A 17,679-nucleotide genomic window follows, 5' to 3' on the forward strand; every position below is an offset into this window, starting at 1 on the left:
GTCTGAGAAAGGTCTTGAGTATGTATTGGTGGTGCGGACACAAGCAGATGGCGACTCTAATGCATGGTACTGCAAGCATGTGAATGAAGTGGTTGTGAACTCACACTGAAAGCCATACTCGGATGGAAACTCTGCACCTAGCAGATGTACCAAGAGGTGGGCATCTGAGTCATTCAGATGCATGCTTGTATACCAGGGATGGACTGGTGCCAGTATCTGCATAAAGTGGCAGAAGCAATAGTGGTAAAAAAACACATACATGGATGCTACAAAACCCAGTAGGAGAGGTGCAGACTGACAGACCACCATGTCAATGGATCTGGACCCGAGCAATTGCTTGTAATGCTTGCTAGTAATAATGTACGATTTACTGAAAGAGCTTGGGGTCCAAGAGACACAAAATTACACTCAGAATTAGAACATCCAATCCATGGATTCAGCAACATATACAAAGGTAAACTAACAGAAATATGGTGCACATCAGGGAGATCTCCGGATGCAAATTGTCCTAAAAATAAAAACACCACAAATAACGCAATGGTTTCTTGGCAAAATATAAATAGGATTACACGCAGAGACTGAACTACACTATTATTTTTGCCTACATTTATATATAGTTTCCCACATCGCCCTCACTAACACCTACAATAGATATACCGATCGTGTTGTGCCACAGGTTCATTTTCTTGTATTCATGTTAATTTGGTAACTTACTGTATGTAGGTGGTTTCCACTAACCAGAGGCAGCAGAAGCAGGAATTAACGACACTGCAGATACCACATATTAGGGAGAACTAAGCCAAATACACCACTTTAACCTTAAGACCCTGTCAACCATTTGGTGACCTACTGACTGACTATCTAGACCAGTGGTTTTCAACTTCGGTCCTCAGGGACCCCCAACGGTGCACGTTTTTCAGGTCACCTCACAGATACACAGGTGCACTAATTACTCACTGGCACATTTTAAAAGTTAATTATATCACCTGTGATTCGGTGAGGAGACCTGCAAAACCTGCACTGTTGGGAGTCCCTGAGGACCAAGGTTGAGAACCACTGATCTAGACCACTGGTTCCCAACCCTGGTACTCAAGCACCCCCAAAAGTACACATTTTCCAGGTCTCCCCACAGAATCAGTATAATAATTCGTTTCACCTGTGGATCTTTTAAAATGTGTCTGAATAATGAGTGCACCTGCTGGGTGACCTGGAAAACGTGCACTGTTGGGATCTAGACACTGCCTCATACCTCCCAACATGACCATCTCCAGGAGGGACACATTGCTCTGTTTCTGGACTTCTCCCTTAATTAATGATTGCCATCACTTGTGTTGGAGCACCTTTCTTTTTAACCTGTGTGAAACAGGTGATGGCAATCATACATTATGAGGGAAGTCCAGAAACAGAGCAATGTGTCCCTCCTGGAGAGGGTCATGTTGGGAGGTATGCTGCCGCAATGCACTATTTAAAGGAACCCTTCTCTGACTCTTCTTTAATGTAAGAATGTAATAAATTAGTCCTTACTCACTTCAGGTGGTTCGTGAGGAGTTATTTAAAAAAAAAAAAAAAATCTTTATCAGATTCTACTTAGAAATACTGACGACAACTCTACACTTCCATTTGTTTAGATGAAGGCACATGCAGCAATAACGCCATCCATACTGGCAATGAAAAATTGCCATAGTATCACCATAGGTGTATCGCAGGAAGGTGTGAGATACAGAAAATGTTGCAACTGGATACAGGATCATGAATGGCAAGTCAGCTTGGGTGTGCTTTTCCTCTGACCCAATTCTATCCTGTGACACCAAATGACACACTATGCACTTTTCTAGGAGCACTAGAACTAGCTTTTGCTTAATACTTACTTTGATTTGTTGATGCTCCTCTTCAGTTTCTTCTCTAGCTGCCTCATCCTGCCTATGGCAGCATTATACTTAGCAGCTGTTTCCTTGTGCACTAGTTCACTGCGTGTCTTTTTCTGTTCTTCTTCCATGACCTTGAAAAGAAATATATATTAGAAATAATGACTTCCTACCTCATTTACACATTATTTAAGCTCCACGAAAGTGGATGATGTTCTCTGTATTAATGGTAACCATCATGTTTCTATCTCATAGAGATGGGAGTTGAGGCAGCAGAGTTGCCTGTATGAGAGACACTGGAAGCACTGTTGGGATTGAGGCTTACCACTCTTTACTTCTGGAAATGTCACCTTGAGGTGGAGTCACCCTATGCCCTACAATGGAGACTCGTGACACCGGGATAATTTGATTTGCCACCTTTTTTCAAGCTATTTTTAAACCAACAGATCTTTTTTGGGGGGTGTGGACTCATAGATCAACATTGTTTATGTAAGCAATCAATAGGATGACACCACATGGTCAACATACATTAGGTCGAACGTGACAAAAGGTTGACAGATGAATTTTTGACATACAGATGGTCGACATGTTTTTTAGCCTAAATGTAATCCTACCCCTCCCCCTAGTCCCTAACTCAAACCTTTTGCTCCAGCATCCTAACCTTACCCATATACAGCCTGATCCTAACCCTAAAATAATAAAAAAAAAAAAGAGATAATTTTCAGTGTAAACTTTTTTACATTGACCTTTCTGAAAACGCCAGCCTTATGTAACTGTAGACCTGAAGCTGGGCGTTCCCCTGGGAATGTGGGCGGGCCGAGCGGCTGATGTAACATAACGTCCGTGCCATCCCAGTCTTTGGCGGATTTCTCTCCCCTACAGCCGCATGCGAGGTGATGTGTTCATGTACATCCCCTCACATGGTACCGAGGGGATTCAGGGATGGGTGGGTGTAAAGCGGCTCAGTAAGCAGCTAACGACCGCAGCTTAGCGAGTGGTACAGAATTGGCACCACTGTGTGTTCAATGAAATGTTACCATTAACAAATGCATAGTAAGGATGTCATTTCCAATATTAACTATTAATTTCCAACCTGGTATTGGATCAGCATTAGAGAATAGACTCTCTCTTTAACAACACTACCTGGAGTGTTGTACACATATATATTCCTTCTTTATAGGAAAACAAAGCAAATCAAAAAGGAAAAATAGTCGTATCTGTTTAAAAAAATAAGGATTAATCCAAAAGAACCATTAAAAGAATATTTAAAACTCATTCAATAAATGTTGGATGGACACAAGTAGATCCTCTTCTTGTAGGGCTTTAGTGTATTATAAGAAGAACAGGATAGGCCCTTTTTGTTTACAATCTTCAACTCAAAATGCTTGGTTTGCCATTATTCAGATTCCTATTGTGCCCACATTAATGGGATATGTGGGAAAGATTCCTCTATGTTTTATAAAATCTAGGCAGGTCATCTAAATTTTTTAAATGGGAAAGTGTGGCCTTCATTTCTATGAGCCTTGTTCCACATCAAAGTTTTGTAGGTCTCTACAAACCTTAATTGCCAGGTATATCATAGAGGGGTGTTTAATGTCCCTGATGGTGAGCAGTGCAGATAGCTCGCTGTCAGAGTATTCAACACCCTCCCATTCAGTCGCCATTTCCACCTCGCAGGTTCCTTTTGGCAAGGTGAAACCGGCGAGTGTGGCCATTAAACCGGTGGGGCTAGCAACAAAGTGCAACGGGCTCGCTGCATTTGTGGCGAACATCGCTGATTAAGGGGAACCTCGCCATCCAATTTCTCCTTATTGCATACGAGGGGGTTTCATGGCGATGGAAAATATGCCATCCTCGCCGTAGAAAAACCCCACGCCGCAGCAGTGAATACCGCCCATAGTCTACAATGTAACAGTGCCCCAGTAGCCACATCATTATGGAAATATGCTTACCATTTTTAAAATTTAGAGATAGCATGAAAAAGAAAAAAAGTCTCAACATAAGTGTTTCTAGTGGGTGTGGTATGCGCCTCTGACAGTGGGGATACCAACATTCGGGATCCCGACTGCCGATGCTCTGACAGGGGGGCGAGTGCAAAGAAGCCCCTTGCAGGCTCCCACGCTGTGCAGTCGGGATTCCGACGTCTGAGTAATGACTGTCGGAATCCCGACTGTCGGGTAATTATACCACACCCGATCAATCAATGTCTAATATCAGTTGTCCTATGCATGAAGATAGACGGAAACAGGTTTCTTAGAATTTAAAACTGATCTTTCAATAGCTTACTCGCTGTGTGGCGTGGTTCAGCATTTCCTGCCAAGCAGAATCAAACTGGCGCTTGTCATCCTCCAGCAACCGCTGCTCTGCCAGGGATATGGTCTCCTTTGCCGCACGAAGCACCTCTGTTGCACGCTGGAAATCTTGTGTGGCTTTCTGTGCTTCTAGCTGAGCCTGCATGATGGATTAATCATAAATAACTAAAGAAATACAGATTTACTAAATACACACAAATATTTACAGCCACTCTATTGTAACCTTTTATCCATCCAAGGGTCTAACCGTTCTATAAAGACATCATGTAATCTGGAAAAAACCCTTATGTCATGCTTTACCAAATAATGGAAAATCCCATGAGGTCCCAGGCCAAGATAGTGGGTTGGTTCTCCCTACCACAAATACTATATATACATACAGTATGTGCCCTCATACTGTACATCTCACCTTATTATGAAAAGCAAAGTGAGAGGTCTGGCACGAGTGAGTCACCAGGCATCATATCACTCTTCTAGTGTTGTGATTATGATGCTTTTTTGGAATAAAAGTCTTCAGACAGTGTCTCGCGGGACCTTGCATGTCTTCAGTAATGATGTAGAACATAATCTGTACCACATTAGGGTTCTCGTACAGATCCCTGATAACCTGAATCTAGCTTGTGGTATTCAGAGGTCATGGGTTTGATTCCCACTATGACCCTAACTGTGCAGAGTTTGTATATTCTCCCCATACTTGCGTGGGTTTCCTCCGGGTGCTCCGGTTTCCCTCACATTCCAAAAATATACTGGTAGGTTAATTAGCTCCCAACAAAATTAACCCTAGAATGAATGTGTGCGCGTGTACACGTGATAGGGAATATGGATTGTAAGCTCCACTGGGGCAGGGACTGATGTAAATGTTCAAATATTCTCTATAAAGTGCTGCGGAATATGTGCGCTATATAAATAACTGGTAATAAATCCGCAAGATTAATACTGTACAGTACATATAGTTATTTTGTAATTTCCGTTTACAAGACTGGCTAAAACTTTCCAGTCCAAACACAGAAATAAGCAAAATAAGCTGAATGACAAATCTCCTGCACTATACTAGTTTATAAAGAGGGTTTTAAAAGGCACAAGAGCCAATGCAAGCTTACGCCTCATCCCCAGTAAGTTTTAGATCATTTTAATATCCTTGCTTTGCTCAACATCAAGCGTGATAGCCATATAATTATCTATGAAATGAATGCTATTATATAGATAATTAAGTGGTTTTAAACACACAGGCTGCCATAGTCCATTACACTGTTTGATGACACAAAACGAGGGCAGTGGACCAGACTAGGCAAAGATTTATGTCACAACACAGACATCAACGCAATAGGCATTTAAAGCAATACACTTTGCAAAATATTTATCCAGGCAGACACTATACATAAGGAATGGACTCTTCGGTATAACGTGCTATCAGAGGTAATTTGAAAAAAAAAAAAAAAATATGGCTAACATTAATATTATGCTCCTATTAAATAACTAAATATATGCATATTTTTTGTTTTGTTTTAAACATGCTTCAAATCACAAGCAAAAGGTTATTCAGAGTTTCTCACAGTCTTCCATAGAATCATCATCTTCTATTATGAACAATAGTATATTTCTCGTCTTAACTGCTAGCTTGGAGCAGGTCTCTAATGATGTACATGCACTGGTGGTACTGAGAAATGCAAAAGAAGCCCAAAGGCTAAAGTTATACTGCATTATTGTTTTACTGTTGCTTTGTATGGTCACAGTGCTCTGAGGTGCCAGACATTGTGGAACACAGAGAATACATAAAGTAAAGGCAAGCAAGCGGACAAAGTAAATGCAAAATTAAAGATACGGAGGGTCCCATTTCTGGGCTTACTGTTAAAGTCTCAGCTTGATGCAAAGGAGCGAGGTTGGCTCACACTGCAGGCATGTACCAGTGTAACATGTATTGGTGGGAGCAAGGTGGGTTTTATAAAATCCATTTAAATATTTGTAGACTGGAGACGTGTATGACTGGCAGTGGGACAGTCACCCAAGGGCCCTACACATAACCTACAGTGTGCTTCATTACCAGAATGGGTTACACTCAGGAAGGCAAAAAAAAATCTCTGATCATTTTTTCCACCAAAAAGTGAACACAGATCAGTCCTTGGTGTATTTTAAGAAAACCTTATTTTTGTTTCAACCAGGAAAAATAGGATTTAATTGGGTAGGGTGATATCAAAAAATCATGATAAAAAAAAAAAAAAACAGTAAAAAAAAAATTTTTTGTAGCCAAAAAAAACAAAACAAAAAACCCACAGGTAATAGGATACCCCCTAAGGAAATTGCGGTGCTATTGAGAAAGAGAGGAAAATTGAATGAAAGGAGACAGATCCGAGGAAAAAGTGATGTGGCGCAGAAGACATGGTAAACATGTCCATCAAATTGTATGGGAGATGAGACCATAGGAGGGAGGAGGCAAAATGATCTGTGGCCTCAAAGACCAAATCAGTTTGTTGGTGGTAATTTTGAAATAATCTAGTATGAGAGATCAAAAGGGTGATAGATAAGCGAGCAAGGTTGCAAAGCTGCCATGGTATTAAGAAGCAGGGCATGACATAGAGCAGTGGTAGCCAACCCTAGCCCTCACATTTTCCAGACAACCTAGCTGCTGCACTCATTAATCACTGACACATTTTAAAAGATACACAGATGGAGCTAATTAGCTCACTTGTGATTCTGTGAGGAGACCTGCAAACATGCACTGTTGGTAGCTCTCGAGGACTAGGGCTGGCTAACGCAGACATAGAGAATGTCAGGTGAGATCTCCTCCACCTTGGCTGCCTGGGTCTGGCAGTATAGCTGTTAAGAGTCCCCTGTGGAAGAGCGGACTAGTGACACGCAGGGGGGAATTTACTAAGATGGGAGATCTAGATCACATGGGATGTTGCTATGTGCAACCAATCAGAATCTACTTATTTACTTAGAACCCTTCTAGAAGATAATAGACCGTATCTGATTGGTTGCCCAGAGCAACATGCCATGTGAAATAGAACTCTCATCTCAGTAAATTTCTCCCACAGTGTCAGAGATAGTGTAATGGAAAGGCGGTGCAGGGATTGTAAAATGAATGCTTCAAGGATTAATGTGTTTGTTTCACAGATCTAGCTTTCAAAAAGGGAGATAAAATAGCGGAGGCATATGGATAAGGTGGGAGAGATTGGAAGTACAAGGTAGAATAAGGAGCATGGGATACAGTGGGGGCCGTACAGTGCCTGGGGTTGGCGGAGACGTTTACAGCAGCTATAAGAGGGAGGATGAGGAGAGAGCATGGATGGGTGGAAGTTTGTTATTGCTTATGTAGGTCAATGAGTAAAACTAAATAGTAGGCTGCAGACAGACAGAGAAGGAATCAGTGACTGGGAAATAAATATAGGGAAGAAATAAACAGTAGGAGGCTGGATGGGAGAGAATGTGGTGACAGTGATTAGGAGAAGTAATATATCAGTTAGGTATTCTGTGACAGTACAGGTATAGTGAGAAGGGGATTCCTTTGCTATGCCCTCAGGAGTATACTGTAGTAAGCAACAGCAATAAACACGGAGCACTGCTGAGTAGTGACCACAAACCAACAGATACTGGAAGCTTTGTAATCTATCTTTTTTTTTTTTTTTTTTGTATAAACTATGGCATATCTACAGTATAATTGTCACACAGGCACCCACAACAGGCTCTTCCACTGTGCCATGCAGGGCCTGCCTACACACGTCATATACCTGCTGCCAGCATTGCCATCTTGGTGAGATGGTGCAGAAGACAGCAAAGTCTGGCACTGAGTCCATTTGCATCTTCTGGATGGGCACCATCTTTACAAAGACACAGCCAGAAAATGGCACTGCCAGCAGAGGTTTTCTTCTGACACAGTTAATAACAGCCCAATAGCTTCCAGTATACAAAGGGAGGAGAAATAAAGAGGTAGGTAGGTTAGTCCTTAATTTCTCACATTTTCCCTTAATATGTCCTTTCGGTTCTTATATTTGAATGTAGAAAAGAAGTCTATGGTCTGATCCAGCATCTTGTCACCTTCTTAAAGTGATTACTGGTTTCCTGGGTCGGTCACACACACACACACACACACATATAGTGGTGTGGAATAATGGCGTCACTCCAGGGGTCTTGGTAAGAAATTTTTATGTATATGATAAAAGACGTACAATTACATTGTATATACACACACACACACATATATATATATATATCACCATTCGGATGCCCGAAATGGCGTAGACCGTTAACACAAGTAGACTTATGTTTTTTGCACAAGCCCCGGAGTAATGCCTATCATTTACCGGTATACATTGGTGGAGTCCTCATTAAGGAGGGCACCTGGGCAATTTGGTGATAAAAACACACACACACACACACACACACACACACACACACACACACACACAAGTATAGGCGTACTCTCTGCACCATAGGCCACTCAACAAACCAAATTACTCCCTTTTGTGTTAATAATTTTCAAAAAGTGAAAACTATTTCTGCAGGGACACGGATCTGTTTCAAACTTGCTGCATATGGAGAGGAAGCTGTGAAGACCGACACTGGCAGTAGGAGCAGATATTGACAGGGGGTGGGGTGGAGAATTTGTTGGCTAGAAACGGTCACAGCTCAAAGTAAAAGTACATTGCAGAAGCCGTCATTTTGATGGGTTTTTAACATGTGAAGGTCTAAATATCCATAGAAGTATGACCTCCAGTATTTTCTTCTATTGCGTTGTTCTGTGAAGCCAGATATCAGAGACATCGACATCGTAAGCAGCTCAGAGAGAGGAGGGATGTGGATCAACAATAGGTGGGACAGGAATCATACTTCAATGTATTCTCAGCTGCCCCATGAACATGTAGCCTTGGGCAGGAAATGACACGTACAATGATCACATAAGTAACACAGCCCTTTGCGGTGTTGTCCCACTAGTCACCCCTACAGTAAACAGTAATTATCACAGGGCCGTCTTTTCGTATGGGCTTAATGGGCACTTGCCCAGGGGCCCCAGGTGTATAAGGGCCCTTTTCTGATAGCTGAGGATCCCCTTTTTCCAGGGATACCAGAATTTTGAAAATCGGCCCTGGGGAACTGGAGATATCCAACTTCAAAGCAGCAGTCCACATTAACTTCTGCTAATTACTCATTTACTTCCCAGTCATATTTCTCAGGTTCTCTCTGACTTGGTTTTTCTGAGAGTATAGTCCAAAAGCTGGGACTCTTCCCTTTCTGTCAACACTAGCGGCTTGTCTCTATCTTTCTCAGAACCAGAGATATCAGCCTTCCAGCAGACAGTCCCTGCTCCAGCTCCAAACGTCTGGTGTACAGTTTTATATTTTTGTCAATGGATTGCTCTGGCTCCTGATCCCCAAGTTCCCAGCACCTCCTGAAAGATGGAACTCTAGGTTTTTATACTATTGAAGGCTAAGCAATCTATTTACAGATAATTGCCGATATCTGCAGTCAAACAAGCTGCCATTCCACCGGAAAATGGCGAATATTAAGCCCACTCCATTATCCAACCCTCCACTGCGTATAAAACACCCCCTACCTCCCTGGAAGTCATTTACAAGGAACCCTTTATTCAGCTCAGTGCCCCTTCCACACGTTAGTGTTCACCCTCCCACCACCTGTGCAGTAAAGGAGTAATTAGCAGAAGTTACTGCTCCAAGTCCTACATGTGAGTGGAACATAGAGCACCCCCTGCCACCCGTGGGACATCAAAGCTGCTGCTGATAGCACCCCTAGGAGGGGAGAATGGGTAAGGGCCCCAGTGCATTGCTTTACCCAGGGGCCCACACTGCTGTTAAGACGGCCCTGATGGTGCCCCCCTGTCATTTTCTCCTGGATCCGCCCCTGTATGAACATATACATATATATATACACACATACATACAGTACAGCGGCACTCACAAGGTTGTGTAGGGAGGGGCCCCGCTGGACTGCTTTGCCCGGGGGCCCATAATGCTGTTAAGATGGCCCTGAATTATCAAAGTCATATAGAACACAATATAATGCCAACATGAGTCACTGAAACATATGGTTACATAGCGAATTATGTTGCTTGCCAATCTAATTCTCTATGTAACCGGCCTAGAAATAAATTCACACAGACACACTTATCTAAAAATAACGACGCGACACCGATAGCTTAGTTTAAACGGTCATACTTATTTATTAAAGAAACTGGTATCACCCCTGATAAAGGGGATGGCAAGGACCAGACACCTGAGACCAGAGACCGTTCAGGGGTGTTGCCCAGGGCAACGACCAGGCCGTTCCCAACCTCCTCTTTGATCAAAACTCAAAGAGGAAGTGCAACCCCTGCGACCTATGTTATATACCCCTGACCTTGGGTGCTACCCCCTGGCCACCCATTGGTGGGGGCTTCCCGCCCTGCATTAACCCCTCCTTCTATGTCTGGTCATTCTCAATCAACTTTATTACACAAGCCCAAATTCGCAGTCTCTTATCTACACTTGGCCTTATACAGCCCTCGTTCCACCTTCTCACTTACGGAATAGGAGACTTATTTAGGTTACTTATTACTAGAGACCGGATTATATGCATTTGCATATTTGCATATGCATTTGCATATTTACCCGATTTTCAGCAGAAATTGCATATCTGACCTAAATGTCCTGATGGTGCATATTTGGCATAGCGCGGTCGGCGCGGAGCGTTCACCCTCACTTCCTGACTTTTTTTTTCTTTATGTGAGGAAACACCGCTGATAGGCTGACAGAATCGCCCATCAGAGGAATGGATTGAGCGGCCTGTCAGCGCGGCGGGGGGTGGGATGTGGGTGGAAGAGCGGATACGCCGCAGTGTGTACTGTAGGCTCTTCCAGCTACATCCCACACCCGCCGCGCTGACAGGCTGCCCACCTCTGCTGACACGCGGGGAATCACTGCGCGCCACACAGGTGCTGGAGGCCCCGAACAGTGGTGCTTCTGGACAGAACACGGACCTCAACCAACGGATGGCAACGGTGAGTGTAACTTACAGCACAGTTTCTGCTGGGGCATTACAGTATGTGCGGTTTTGCTGGGGGCATTATGTGCACTTCTGCTGGGGGCATTATCTGTGTGGTATACTGCTGGGGGCATTATCTGTGTGGTATACTGCTGGGGGCATTATCTGTGTGGTATACTGCTGGGGGCATTATCTGTGTGGTATACTGCTGGGGGCATTATCTGTGTGGTATACTGCTGGGGGCATTATCTGTGTGGTATACTGCTGGGGGCATTATCTGTGTGGTATACTGCTGGGGGCATTATCTGTGTGGTATACTGCTGGGGGCATTATCTGTGTGGTATACTGCTGGGGGCATTATCTGTGTGGTATACTGCTGGGGGCATTATCTGTGTGGTATACTGCTGGGGGCATTATCTGTGTGGTATACTGCTGGGGGCATTATCTGTGGGGTATACTGCTGGGGGCATTATATGTGGGGTATACTGCTGGGGGCATTATGTGGGGTATACTGCTGGGGGCATTATGTGGGGTATACTGCTGGGGGCATTATGTGGGGTATACTGCTGGGGGCATTATGTGGGGTATACTGCTGGGGGCATTATGTGGGGTATACTGCTGGGGGCATTATGTGGGGTATACTGCTGGGGGCATTATGTGGGGTATACTGCTGGGGGCATTATGTGGGGTATACTGCTGGGGGCATTATGTGGGGTATACTGCTGGGGGTCATTTACTACTTACTAATTGTATGCTGATTTAAATAAAAAACTATAAAATTTCACTTTATTTTGTATTTTTTATTTAGCATATTTTGACGCTTTTCATGCATATTTTAAGTATTTTTCATGCATATTTGCATGCATATTTCGAGCTTTTTATGTTGCATATAATCCTGTATCTACTTATTACAGTCAATCTCATTTAAAACCGTAAGACATACTGTAGGACTGGCAAAGGCTATTTAAGAATGTTGTGTAGAAATAGCTTATAATTTGCTGATATAACCCTTATTGTAAAGCAGCATGAAAAAAAAATATATATATATAACCTTTAGAAACTGCTTTCTAATTGGTGTCATACTACAAAAGCTCAGCACAGCAGCTGGAGATCAACAACTAGCACACAGCACCACTGGCGTACACCAAACTGCCGCTGAATGAATTACCACTTGCTCAATGAACAGAGATAGGTGGTGATTCAGATGAGGACGCAGCTGCTGTGTGTAAGTTTTCTAATGCTGCTGGAGGTTTCTCAGGTTAATAAAGGCCTCCTGCATGCTTATGTGATCCACTGTTGACCTGCAAGAGGATGCAGCATTTGATCATCTGCAAGGTCCTCTCAGCAACCCCCATTCAAATTGACCATGTCACATCTGTAGGCATTGGAAGACAAAGATACTTAATAATATAAGATAAGATAATAATGGACTTTAGAACATAACTAAAACCAAACTCTCTCCCGGACTCCTGAGACAATAGACCAATCGCATTCCCCTTAGTAATGTGATGTGTAGATTTAATGATGCAATTTGCAAAGTATCTCTGTTATTATGGCCCCATTCACCATCGCTTCATGCAACAAATCTGGCATTGTAAAACAGGAAGCGGGGCTTCATTACTTACATCGCAAAATCTAAAAGGACAACGACTAACAAATAAGAATAGTGCCTAAAGTCCAAGCCTCTCTTTTATTGACATTTTAAAAGTGGAGAACAGAACACAATTTCCTGCTGCTGTACTGGGATCAGCCCTAGAAGTGGAACTAGGAACGGTGCAGCCAATGCATTGCACTGGGGCTTGCAGCTGGTAGCTTAAGTAATCAGATTGACTCATTACTACACCGCAGCTCCATGGACTGTTCAGAATAGGATGCAGTCCAGCCAGAGGGGAACCTACTTCTGTCTCCTAAGTGAAAACTGGTTGCTACAGTCACATCCCAGGTCAAGCAGGCACAAGCGTCCCCCACGTGATGCCAGTGGGAAGTGTAAGATTTTATGTCCTGCTCTCAGGTATGTGGCCAGGACTCTGCCCCGTGACTGTAAGGTGGCACGTGCTGGAGGTCTACCACCAAATCCAGGGGTTCAGTAGCAACAGCCAAGTGCCAGGGAGGATCCTACATTTTCACCAGCTAGCACCTTCATTTAGGGATGGACATCCGATGGCTTGAAATTAATGTTTTTTATTTGAGGTTAGAGTTTTTACCATTCAATGGCGACATTACGATGTTTGCCGCCATTGAATGGTAATACTGGTGCCTACATTGTGTTCCGCCCCCAGTCCCATCTGTGATCAACCAAGCAGCAGAGGTTTTCAGCATAAGCTATATAAGAAACTGTAAATAAATAAAATAAGCAATTTTTTCCCCTTTTTACGCAAGTCAAAACAAATGTTTTTTTATGATCAAATTCTTTTGATGCAATGGTTTTTTGCCATTTCATCAAAAAATTTGATAGCCGGAGCACAGAAATCATTTGATTGTGGGCCTCTGATGTCCTACCCTACCGTAGTTCTAACTGCTAGTGGCCTAGGGATTCCGAAGCTTTAAACAAAAGTCTGCATGGCAGGCCCCGAAATAGAGTGATCACAACCACTTTTTTTGGCACGCACACCGCCGCTCGCCGATTTAGATCAGTACATTGTTGCAAAGCACAACGCTTTTATTGATCATTCTTCAAAACCTGCAGAATTAAGAAGAGAGGGTAACTATATTTCACTCAGGGAAAATGAGAAACCAGCTACTAAACGTGAGTTTTCTTTAATAATTCCAGGTTTTTGCAAGTTATTAGCAGGGTTGGGCTGAGACGAGGCTTTTATCAGTGTTGTAAATGTAAAAACCATATTACGTCATCCCTTGAAACAAATCTGTTTCGTGCCATCACGTGTGACATGACTAATAAGGAATTGACAGAAGTTTCTACAGTTAACTTTAGAGGTCAAAAGTTCAAATTCTTAAAGTCTGTGGCCAGTAATCAATGCCTTAATCATTTCCCGTGTCATCTCCAGACACAGACAAGCGCTGTATGTAAATGAATGTGTACCTACAGTGTACCCACATACCTGCCTGGCCACTTTCCTTGCTTCCCAATATGGCTTTGAATCGTCAACAGATTTTCCAATCTTCTTTATCATCTCTTCCAACTTCAGGGTGGCTTCTGTCAGCACAGAGCGGAACCTCTGTCTGGCATCCTGGAATAGATGTATATATATTACACACTGACATATAGAGGAAGGAACAGATGGATTGATTTCCTTTCCTTCCTATGAAACAACACCTTTCTTTTTCAAGTGTTCGACTTAGTGAAAGAAAACACAATAGAAAAAAAACAATTACCGTATTTTAGAATCCACATTTGTTGCCAATATTAAATGAATTAAATTAGACTTTGTGCAGCGCTTGGAAGTCTATATTTTTTTTCTTACCATAAACTTCCAATACAACAGTAGACCTAAAACATGCATATAATTACATTTATACATTAAAATAAGTTAGATAAATGATTTGCATTTCTTTTAGAAGTATGTTTGATGGTAAAATCCTCATGCATAATCAGTTTTACAGAAAAAATGTTGGTGGCCTTGCACATTCCGCTACTTATCTCCCCATTGCTGGCTCCCAGTTGGTCATCATTCACTTAATTAAATCACAAGTCGGTCTTATGGGGCCTACACATGGTGTGCTGCAAGAGTGTTCTGAGAAGTGCTAGATCGCTCAGTACACAGAGCTGCATAGCTATGTGCCGCTGAGCAATCCGTGAGGGCCAGGGATTTATCCAGCATACTGGATATTAAATCGCCGGGTGATAGCGCCACATGGGGCTGCGTATCATTATGGACCCCACACACACATTTACAGTGATTAAGGGACATTTTTTTTGAGCAATCTACTTAAATTAATATCGCTCAGAAAAAGGCCTGAAATCGCTATGTGTAGAGGCCCCATTAACCTACAATCACATATGAGGATCATCCTACAAACATTGGCACCTGTTTAGTAAATTAATCTTTTCTTTCATTGACCAAGGTTAGACACGCCTGCATCCATAAATAAAAAATATATTGCCATTTTGACAGAATCTCCTATAGGAAAATGCAACCAAGTTGAATAGATACAGGTTGAGTATCGCTTATCCAAATTATTCTGTAAACCATACATTCCAGAAAGTGAAAAAAAAATATTTATTCTTTGCTAAAAAGGCACTACTGAGGACATATGTAACTGGCACTAAATATGTGCAAGAAAATGATTGCTTGTCATTTATATTTGGTATCTGAGATTGTACACAAACTTGGTTTCAGGGTTTGAAACCTTGTTTTATGGACAAATATGTGTGTGTATTTCATGTGTTTGAACCACATAAATGCAAGATACATCATTGAAATATAAAAATATTTTGAAATACGGAATAATCCGTTATCCAAAATTCTTCTGGTCCCAAGTATTTTGGATAAGGGATACTTAACCTATAATAAGAATAGATAATACTTGTGCAGAGTTTGTATATTCTCCCCGTACTTGCGTGGGTTTACTCCGGGCACTCTGGTTTCCTCCCACAATCCAAAAATATAGTGGTAGGTCAATTGGCTTCCAACAAATTAACCCTAGAATGTCTGTGTGTGTACATGTGGTAGGGAATACTGATTGTAAGCTCCACTGGGGCAGGGACTGATGTGAATGTTCAACTATACTCTGTACAGCGCTGCGGAATATGTGTTCTATAAGAAACTGCTAATAAATAAAACTTTAAACTTTTAAGCAAAAGCTGGCGATTACCTGTTGAAGCCTATGGGCTTCTTACCGGAGCGCTACCATGAGGGATCCGTCACGGATTCCTCCCGGCATCCACCCCGCCGTCCTTGTCACTATGCGCAAACGGACTCCCGGGTCTCTGACCCGGAAGTCCAGTGCCGGCACCGCATCGCAAGGAACAGCTCTTATCGCAAGAGCATATGCGATTATTAAGAATGTGGTGGCCAGTGAAGGGGGGTCGAAAATGGGCAGCGGATGTTAGAACATCCCGCCCTATGTCACCTGGTGGTGGTTGGTGGGCACACATCCGCATGCGCAGTCTGTTGATAATCATCCTCTATACAAATCTGAAGCAATGTGTTGAGGTATGAATTAACCCCCAATATACAGACCACCACTCCTAGACCATTTGTCAGCACCCCCCATCTACCATCTGCTCAGGTAAGAAGCAGAGGGACAGGGTTGCAGTGTATACAACAGAAGAGTGTACAGGTCTGGTAAAACATACTGTAGGTGAGATCTATCAGATCTCCGAGAGATAAAGTACAGAAATTTCTATGGGCAAACACTGCACTTTTTCTCTTTACGACTTGATACATCTCCCCCATGGCATTGGATTTTGGTTACTATATTTTTTTTTATCGGAATGTCCATTAAATGTCTCACAGCAATTCAGCTATAAGAAATGGTAGTGAACCGTGGTGAGTGAGAGTAATAAATAAGAGGGGAAGAGACGATTAATAGCACAAGCGTTAAATTTGTTCTACACGCATGCCCAAATTACTTCTATATGAAACGTTGATATGCATACAGTATTACATCATGTAGGGTGATACAGCATATACCCCTAGAATACTGTACCCTAAATTCATCAGTATTTTAGGAACTGCCATTGGCAGATCTGATAAATAACTGCAGATATGTTAAAGAAAACAAAAGAAAAACAGAGGGAATTTTTTTTTTTTTTACAGTTTTCCAAAAGCACATCTAATATAGCAAAGAGTTTCCTATGCGTGGCCTCTCTAATGAGAATACTGCTTAGTTATTATAGCCCCACTTTTACAGGGACAGAGCAAGGAGGGAGTCCGGATTCTATATCTAGACTTTTCAAGATGTTCTTTTATATTTAGAACAGGAGGCACTGCCAAGGCTTCTCCAGCAATGATACATTTACGTAGCGGTGTAGAATTCCTGCCACCCTTTAATATAGCATCAACACAACACAAAAGGCAAGATAAGTGAAAACATACAAGAACATTCCAGAAAGCAGAAGGCGATCACTAGCAGTTAAAGCTTGCGTTTAAAGTGGCACCTCCAGGTCAACAATGCAATTACCGCACATATTATATCCATCAAATGACCAACTGCTAAACATAGAAAATGTATTGTAGAAATGAATCAATTTAAACTATTACAGAACTTCAAAAGCATTCTTGAAACATTTGTAAAAGATAGACCCATCATCCTCAGCACTGAAAGGGATCAAGTTATATAAACGAATATGGAAATGATTTTATTAAGATGTCCTACACCATAGCCAATAAATCAATTTAGTGTGTAGGCATAATTGGCGGCAGATATGCAATAATGAGGTCCAATAAAAAAAAAACCATTTCAGACTTAAGCCCTGGCTTTAACGTTTAAACCCCGGCTCTGAGTTTTCTGAACTGATCCCCCACCCCGTTCATGCACAGGTAACGACCAGGGTAATTCCCAGGTTATCATCCTTCATACCAGACCCAGGTATTCTAGCTTTCAGTGATGTCATCTCAATGAAT

At 42.3% G+C, this 17,679-nt stretch overlaps 1 protein-coding gene across 1 annotated transcript in view; it reads right to left on the bottom strand.

The window, feature by feature from the left end:
• SH3BP5 (SH3 domain binding protein 5) overlaps positions 1 to 17,679 on the bottom strand; it is a 54,466-nt gene that overhangs the window by 11,319 nt on the left and 25,468 nt on the right. The window contains exons 3-5 of the mRNA XM_083188614.1: positions 14,212 to 14,340; positions 4,152 to 4,316; positions 1,869 to 1,999 (exon numbers count right to left, since the gene is read on the bottom strand). Coding sequence (XP_083044740.1) covers positions 1,869 to 1,999; positions 4,152 to 4,316; positions 14,212 to 14,340 — 425 coding nt within the window. The remainder of the gene's footprint in view (positions 1 to 1,868; positions 2,000 to 4,151; positions 4,317 to 14,211; positions 14,341 to 17,679) is intronic.

Source organism: Crinia signifera, chromosome 5 (genome assembly GCF_055691185.1).
Source record: "Crinia signifera chromosome 5, ASM5569118v1, whole genome shotgun sequence".
Taxonomy (NCBI): domain Eukaryota; kingdom Metazoa; phylum Chordata; class Amphibia; order Anura; family Myobatrachidae; genus Crinia; species Crinia signifera.